The 8,778-nt window shown below is 36.7% G+C and overlaps 2 protein-coding genes across 2 annotated transcripts in view; both read left to right on the top strand.

Moving 5' to 3' along the window:
* MS4A1 (membrane-spanning 4-domains, subfamily A, member 1) overlaps positions 1–8,778 on the top strand; it is a 37,007-nt gene that overhangs the window by 3,786 nt on the left and 24,443 nt on the right. The window contains exon 3 of the mRNA XM_011974335.1: positions 2,248–2,304. The gene's annotated coding sequence lies outside the window, so the exon portion shown is untranslated. The remainder of the gene's footprint in view (positions 1–2,247; positions 2,305–8,778) is intronic.
* MS4A5 (membrane-spanning 4-domains, subfamily A, member 5) overlaps positions 1–8,778 on the top strand; it is a 15,074-nt gene that overhangs the window by 3,866 nt on the left and 2,430 nt on the right. The window contains exons 3-4 of the mRNA XM_011974334.1: positions 2,248–2,304; positions 3,628–3,780. Coding sequence (XP_011829724.1) covers positions 2,248–2,304; positions 3,628–3,780 — 210 coding nt within the window. The remainder of the gene's footprint in view (positions 1–2,247; positions 2,305–3,627; positions 3,781–8,778) is intronic.

The following is an 8,778-nucleotide window of genomic DNA, read 5'->3' as shown; positions in this document are numbered from 1 at the left end:
AAAAACATGCTATCATTTAGGACTCACTTCCTTAAAAAGTGATAGTTGCTATGGCAGTAAATGAGATTCCTCAGACTGAGAAGGTGGGCTGAGAAGAAGAAAGCAGAGCACATAGACTCACACGTTGTACACCTTCCATTTTTGTATGTTGTCCTCATTAGTCTTCCCCAGCACTTGTCAAACCACTGCCTGGTGTCACAGGCTCAGAGAATTGGCCATCTCCAGGTCAATTCTGCTTGGGGCCAGCCTGGTATACTCATTTAGAATTCAGTGTTTCTCAAACATTCACATTTATGGGCTAAAGAGCTGAAGAGCTTATGAAGACACAGATTTCCCAGCCTCACCTGGAGACTGTTCAGTAAGTATGGGATAGGGCCTGATAGTTCACATTTCAGGCTCCCAAGTGATCCTGATGTTGCCAATCCGTGGATCACATTTTCACGAGCACTGATTTAGATCATTTTACCCCTCACCAAATACCATATAGAGGAATTAAGTAAGTACCCAGGAGCATCACAAAGGGACTTCTATTATTCTTTCCCTAATTACCAAAGAGAGTAATTGCCAAATCCTTTTAACCAAAAGATCTTCTAAACAGAAGGGAAACTATCACTTGGCTTTTCCTCACCATGACTTTTTCCTCTATTTGCAGACTATCCAGATCCTGTTTGGAATTATGACCTTTTCTTTTGGAATTATCTTCCTTTTCACCTTGTTAAAACCATATCCAAGGTTTCCCTTTATATTTCTTTCAGGATATCCATTCTGGGGCTCTGTTTTGGTGAGTAGAGTCAATCAAGTTCAATTTGAAGCCATGCCAACCAGGATGTTAGGGAATTCTTTGTAATGAAATAAGCTAGATCCAGTTGTATGATATGCTTTCAAAAGTGCAAAAAACTAACCTTGTTGAAATGATTTCCCCATTTGTTCATCACAGTCACTGATATTCCATCATTAGGTCTTGAAGTTCCTTTGGGAATATTTCTTTCGAGGCTTGAAGTTGTTTATTTGGCTATTCATTCATTCGAAATTAGTTACTATCTATTATAAGCCAGATACCCAGAGAAAGGCAGTGAGCCTCTCCCCCAAAGACCTCTCAGTCTAGCAAGAAAGCACGTAAACAGATCACTTCAAGGCAGTGTGATAAATATTATCACAGAGGTGCAGGAAGCGCTTATGCAGGCAGAGATGAAGGAGCAATTTATTCTTTACAGAAGTGCAGTGGGAAGGGTTTCTCAGATACACCTTTAAACTGCAGAGAGGTATTTATCAAACCCAATTTAGTCACAATCAATAAACATTAACTTCGGACCTAATTTAGTGCCACAGCATGGGCAGGGCAATGGATTCAGGAAAAAGACAGCAGTCCCTGAGCTCCAGGCCTCAGTTGAGTGAGGAGTCAGACAATTAACATAGGGTGTGATGAGGGAGAATAGACACAGGGGCTCCCTCCACAGAGGGGACAACGCCCAGAGACATTTCCAGCTTGAACGAGTTTTAAAGGGTGAATGGTTAATCAGGTGAGGACACACACAGAAGATGGGAGTTGGGATGCCTGAGTGTAAGGATTAGCGATGTCTTGTTGCATGCCAAGAGCGAAAAATCAGCAAAGGCTGAAGGTATGGGAGAGCATTTTCTATTATGTGAACTATAAGAGTTCAGCACAGGGAGTGAGGGTGGAGGGATGAGGCTGGAAAATGCCCATGAAGGGGCTAGAAATGTAAACATGGATGTGCTGTAATCAGATTTGAAATTTCCACTAGACAACAATGCTACCACGTGTGACCCACTTCCAAGAAAGATCTTGGAGATTTTTAAGAACTACCAGCACATCCACCGCAACCCCACCTTATATTCCCATCCAAGAGAATACACTGGATTATAGTAAGATGGAATTCGATCTTAATGATTGTAAACTGACTTGACATCCCTTTGTCATGAGATCAAAGCCGAGTTCACAATAGCTATAAAAGGAACATGGATGAGCAAACCAAAGCCCTGTATGGTTAAAAAAAAAAAAAAAGTTCATGTTCAAATAAATAGGGCTAAAGCAGATTTCCAGACCAGTGTTTCGTCCACTATTCCATTTGCGGAAAGTCATATAAAGCAACTTACCCTTCTCACTGCCCTGAGGAGTATGCGAACTTAGAAGGCAGGCATGTAAAAGAATTGCATAGATGTCTATTCTGTAAGAACTCAACATCAGCTAAACATGGCCATCATTAACGTATTTATTCCTCTTAACAGTTCATTAATTCTGGAGCCTTCCTAATTGCACTGAAAAGAAAAACCACAGAAACTCTGGTGAGTTATATTTCTACTTTATTAAAAATATATTTTGTAGCCAGGCATGGTGTCTCACGCCTGTAATCCCAGCACTTTGGGAGGCCGAGGCGGGTGGATCACGAGGTCAGGAGTTCAAGACCAGCCTGGCCAACATGGTGAAACCCCATCTCTACTAAAAATATAAAATTAGCCAGGTGTGGTGGCACACACCTGTAGTCCAGCTACTTGGGAGGCTGAGGCAGGAGAATTGCTTGTACCCAGGAGGCGGAGGTTGCAGTGAGTTGAGATCATGCCACTGCATTCCAGCCTGGGCAATGGAACAAGACTCCACCACACACACACACACACACACACACACACACACACGAGTAATGAGTTACATTTTCACTATTTCCATTTTACTAAAAATATATAACTTTCAAATAATTTATCCTGGCCTTGAAAAAAGTTTGTAAAATCATTAAGTCACCATAATTCCACAAACTATCAAGTATTGATACCAATAAACAGCATTTGCTTCCTGTTTTCCTAGAATTATAACCCACTACGCCAGAGGAGAAAGTTTCTCTGGTCATCTAGTTTAGCTCTTATTTTGTGTATGAAGACACTGAGGCTTACAATCGTTAAATAACTTGTCCAAATTCCCAGTCAATTAATGGTAGAATTATTTCAATATTCCAGTTACTTATTCATTCTTTTTTGTTTTCTGGGTATTTACAGCATTCCAGGCACTTTGACAGGCACTACTTTGATTCATTTGAAAGGCAAACTGTAGACAATCTAATTAAACCATAAACAGAATCTCAAAATAAAGAATACAGTGCTACTGAATGTAAAGGTATAGATAAATTATAAGTAGAATATTTTTACTTTACTCAAAGAATTGAAGACATAAAATATTACTAGGCCAATACGTGATTTTAGAAAAGGACTGAAAATCCTTCGTTTGTCATTTTAGGGAGAAATTAAAAATGGCAGAGAAGTGCAGCGTTTAATTAAACATAGGAGTCTGAAAACGAAAATGTAAATAGACCATGATTTTCACCAGAGAATCAAACTGCAATCGTTACAGGCACACCTTTCCTCCCAACTGAATGAGAGTTAACTTAGGCATAGAATATGGGGAATGGGAAGGTTATTAAAAGTTCACAGGATGCCCTCATTGTGTAGATGAGGGCCTGAAGCCCAAAGATGTGAAGCAATTCGCATAGGACCACAGAGCTGCCTCGTGGCATTAAGATGCTGTGAGTAAAATCCTGCTCTCCATTCTCTGCACTCATTGCTTTGTTTGTAGTACAGGCTGGGCCCGAGTCACATTGTTATGTTCTTATTCTATTTCAGATAATACTGACCCGAATAATGAATTTCCTTAGTGCCCTGGGAGCAATAGCTGGAATCATTCTCCTCACATTTGGTTTCATGCTAGATCAAAACTACATCTGTGGTTATTCTCACCAAAAGAGTCAGTGTAATGCTGTTACTGTCCTGTTCATGGTAAGTATGTTGCATTTATAGAGTGAGAAGTAAAGGGCTTAATAGAAAATATTTATTAGCACTCAATCAGCGCCATTCAGATCATGTCTTGTCTTTTATTGACAAACATTTATGAAATCCATAATATTTGATAGATATTATACCAGGCATTGTGGAAGAGAAAAAATAAACCCATTATAACTCCCACCTTTAGGGATTCACAGGCGCACAAGAGATAAAACATATACAAAAATCAGTATAATACAAATAGAAAATGATACACTAAAAAGAAAAGGTACAGCAGTATGGCTGTAGTTTATAGTCCCATATGTACATTAGAATCACAGTGGCGTGTTTTTACAGTTCTTGATTTGATTTTAACGGGCTGAACTTCTGATAAAGCATGATAAGATTGAAAAGGGGCATTTATTTTAGCTGCTTCCAAAATACCACTAAGATTAGTGTAAAAGAATGTAAAAGGTTTGATCCACATGCAGAGAAAAAGAGAGTTACCGAACACATCAAAAATTGCTGAGGAAATTGAAAACCCACCATCTAAGGCAAAGGGGCTGGGTCATATTAGAAGATATTTCTTAAGGCAAAGCCCAAGAAATACTTAACACTTGAATGCACCAGGTCCACAGAAAGCAGCACCAACGTGCAGAAAACAGGGAGACTGATTTAGGTAATGGTTAAGTATGGCTACGTGAATCAGCTCTTCTCTGAAAACAGAAGTTTTTCATTAAAAAGAACCAAAACAACCTTAAAGGTGTTAAAAAGCTGAAAGTTCAGCTGAAACTACTAAACCAATTTTTTGATGAAAGCCTGCAACCTGAAATTTACAAGTGGAATTCTGAAGAGCACGAAAGCTGCTCATGTCTTCAGACCCACTTGCCAGTGATGCTGATTTGCAATCCAATCCCTGGCCCATGTGGACTGAAAGAGAAGGGAGTCAAGGTTTCATGTCCATTCAAGGTATAAAGACTTAAAAGAGATTTTCTCCATATGAAACTAGGTCTTTGATAGGCTACGACGCTCTTCAGGTAAGGACAAAAAGATATACAAAGTACCCTGCCCCCAAACAGCAAAGAACAGTTGCTGAACAAAGTTTAAAAATAAGTATTTGAGAAGTGTGGCCACAGGCCAAACCCCTTGACAACCTCCTTGCACACCCCGGTCCCCACTGACCGTTGCTAGGCATAAACTGGGTGAGGCAAGAATACCTGAATTTGGTCTTGGTATGTGGTGCCCCTGGTACGTGGCAGAAGCAAAACCAAAGTCTATCTAGGGGAAAAACGTTCATTAATCTCAATAAATTCCCATCAAATTTTCCATTGAAAATTAACAGTAGGCACTCAAAAGAGGCATAAAAAGAAATAAGACAACGCAAATGACAACTAATAGAAACAGAATAAAGCAAAAACAATAGCACCCATAAACTTCTGATACTAAGTATATTAGAAGAGATTTTTAAACCACAGTATTTATCACGTTTTAAGAAATAAATGATAAACTTTAAAATACCTCAGGGAATATAAAATCACAGAAAGTGAAGTAGAAGATTTTCTATGTAAAACTATTATGTACCCATAAAAATAGAAAATTTAAAAATTTAAATTTTTTAAAAAGATGGTCCCAGTAAATAAAAGTAAAAAAAAAAAAACAAAAACACAACTGCATTCTGTTTACAAGAAACAGCTGCACTAGTAGCAAACAAACAGATTTAAGGCAAGAAGCATTACTAAACATATAATACAGGACTTTCTGTAATAAAAGGGTCAATCCACAAGAGAAATATTACATTTCTAGGTTTGAATGCTCCTCATAACAACTCAAAGCCAAAAGGAAAAGCTAATTCAGCTGAAAAACATGACTAGAGAGAACTAAAATCATCATAAGAAATTTTAGCACACATTTCTCAGCAACTGAAAGAATATGTAGACAGACCACAAAATTATAGGATTTTGAACACAATTGATAAAATTGACCTAAATGTCATATACAGAACAAACACTACACCCAATAACTACATAATACTGTCAACTGACATTTTTAATTGACAGATAAAAATCATATGTATTTATCACATGTAACATATTTTGAAGTATGTATATATATTGTGGAATGTTTAAATCTAATTGACAAAGGCATTATCTCCCATAGTTATCTCTTTTGCAGTGAGAACACTTAACATTCACTATCTTTGCACTTTGAAGAATACAATAGCCATCATTCTCAGCAAACTAACACAGGAACAGAAAACCAAACACCACATGTTCTCACTCATAAGTGGGAGTTGAACAATGAGAAGACACGGACACAGGGAAGGGAATATCACACACCAGGGCCTGTTGGGGGTTAGTGAGACAAGGGGAGGGAGAGCATTAGAACAAATACCTAACGCATGTGGGGCTTAAAACCTAGATGACAGCTTGATAAGTGCAGCAAACCACCATGGTACATGTATACCTGTGTAACAAACCTGCATGTCCTGCACATGTATCCCAGAACTTAAAGTAAAATAAAATAAAAAAAAGAATACAGTAGACTGTCATTAACTATGGGCACCCTGCTGTATAACGGGTCTCTTGAACTTATTCCTCCCACCTAACTAACTGATGGAAGTGAGAAGACAATAGAATTACATCTTTAAAGTGCTAAAACAAAACAATGCCAATCCGAAATTCTAGGCCTGGTGAAAATGTTCTTCAGAAGTGAAAGTGAAATAGCCAGGCATGATGGCTCAGGCCTGTAATCCTAGGACTTTGGGAGGCCAAGGGGGGCAGATCACTTGGGGTCAGGAGTTCGAGACCAGGCTGGCCAACATGGTGAAGCATTGTTTCTACTAAGAATACAAAAATTAGCAGGGCGTGGTGGCGGGTGGCTTTAATCCCAGCTACTCAGGAAGCTAAGGCAGGAGAATCATTTGAATCTGGGAGGCAGACGTTGAAGTGAGCCGAGACTGCGCCACTGCACTCCAGCCTGGGCAACAGAGAAAGACTCTGTCTCAAAAAAACAAACAAAACAAAACAAAACAAAAAAACCACAATGAAAGTGAAAAACAGCTGACAAATTTGAGAGATTTCACGATTTCACTTAGAGCATTTTCAACAATTAGCCATATGCTGAGCCTGCAAGCCTCAACAAAATTCAAAGGATTAAAATCATACACAATATATTCTCTGAAAACAATGGAACTGAATTAAATGTCAATTTTAAAAAGGCAAAAAAGTCCCAAAACTGTTTTGAAATTCTAAGTTATACAAGGCTCAAAGAATTTACAATAGAAATAAAAAATATATTAAAAACAAAATAATAGAAATATTTATATAAATTGATACAACTAAAGCATGCTTAGAGGAAACTTTATAACCTCAAATGCAAGTATTGGGAAAGAAAATAGACTAAAAATAAATTATCTAAATATTCATACCAAGAAGTTAGATTAAAAAATTAAACATAAAGAAAATGAAAGAATTGAGATATAGTATTCTATAATAGAGATAACAAAGAATAGAGATAAAAACTAATGAAATACAACACAAACAATAGACAAGATAAAATAAAGCTAAATATGGATGTTTGAAAAACTAATAAAATTGGTAAACTCCTAGATATTTAAAAAGAAAAAAGAGAAAACACAAGCTATCATTATCAGAAATGAAGGTGTATCACTATAAATACAATAGCCAAGAATATATGAGGAAATTATTAACATAAAAATTACTTGATGCTTTAGATGAAATTGACAAATTCCTTATAAACTATGCAAAACCACTTGCCACGACTAACACAGAAAAAAATGTATATATCCCACTGGTCTTATATCTAAAAAAATCAAATACATAATTTAAAACTTTCTCTCTAAAAAGAAAAAGCAAAGCCTTGCAGGAGTAGACTAATTCTTCCAAACATTTAGAAAAGAAACAACACCAAACTGAATACTTTCAATTCACTTCTCAACTCACAAATATTTGTGTGAGGCTATCACAAGTTTGACGTGAAAACATGATAAGGACATTATAAAATATTTTAAAATTACAGGTAATTCTATCTTATAAACTTTGTGAAGCAATCTGAAATAAAATATTAAAAAATCAAATTCAGCATTATATATGATAATAAACCGTGGCCAAGTCAGTGGATACCAGAAGTACACAATTGATTTCACATTCCAACATCAATCAGCGATACACCTAAATGTGAAATCCTAAACTATAAAGCTTGAGGGGATGGGCTGCAGGGAACTCAGGAGAATATCTTCACGACTGTGGGAGTAGACAAAGCTTTCTTAGATAGAACATAAAATGGACTAACCATAGGGGAAAAATAAAATAAATAAAACGGACTACCAAAGCACAGAAAGGGAGAAAATTTCCTCTTTCTTTCTCTATATATCTTTCTCACAAAAGACCCACATCCAGAATATATTAAGCACTCCTGAAAATCAATAATAAAAAGGCCAAAAAAAGAGTAAGACTTGAGCAAGTACTTCACAAAGATAGATAAATGGCTAGTGAGCATGTGGGAACGTGCTCAACATTATTAATCATCACATAAATGCAAATTAAAATCACAATAAGACACTACTCCACACACACCAGAATCAATTTAATTAAAAGGACCGGCAATACCGCATGTTGGAAGGAATGTGAAGCAACTGGAACTCTTAGACCCTTTTGGTGGAACTGGAAAATGGAAAATGGTTCAACTACCTCGAAAAACTATTTGGTGGTTTTTAACAAAGTTAATCATACACCTACTTTATGTCTCATGATACATACAAAAATGTTTATAGCAGTCCTATTCATTATAGTTAATCTGGTAAGGAATTCAAATTTCTATCAACAACAGAATGGCTAAAACAAGTTAATTATTCAAATAGTAGAATACTCCTCAGCAATATAAAAGAACAACCTACTGACACACAGAGGAGCATGAATGAATTTCAATTTGTTATATTGAGGCAAACAATTTCAGATAAAAACTAAACAGGTAAATTTATATGATACTAGAAAT

The sequence above is a fragment of the Mandrillus leucophaeus genome, unplaced genomic scaffold, assembly GCF_000951045.1.
Source record: "Mandrillus leucophaeus isolate KB7577 unplaced genomic scaffold, Mleu.le_1.0 Scaffold1443, whole genome shotgun sequence".
Lineage (NCBI taxonomy): Eukaryota > Metazoa > Chordata > Mammalia > Primates > Cercopithecidae > Mandrillus > Mandrillus leucophaeus.
This window is presented reverse-complemented; position numbering and strand designations above follow the sequence as displayed.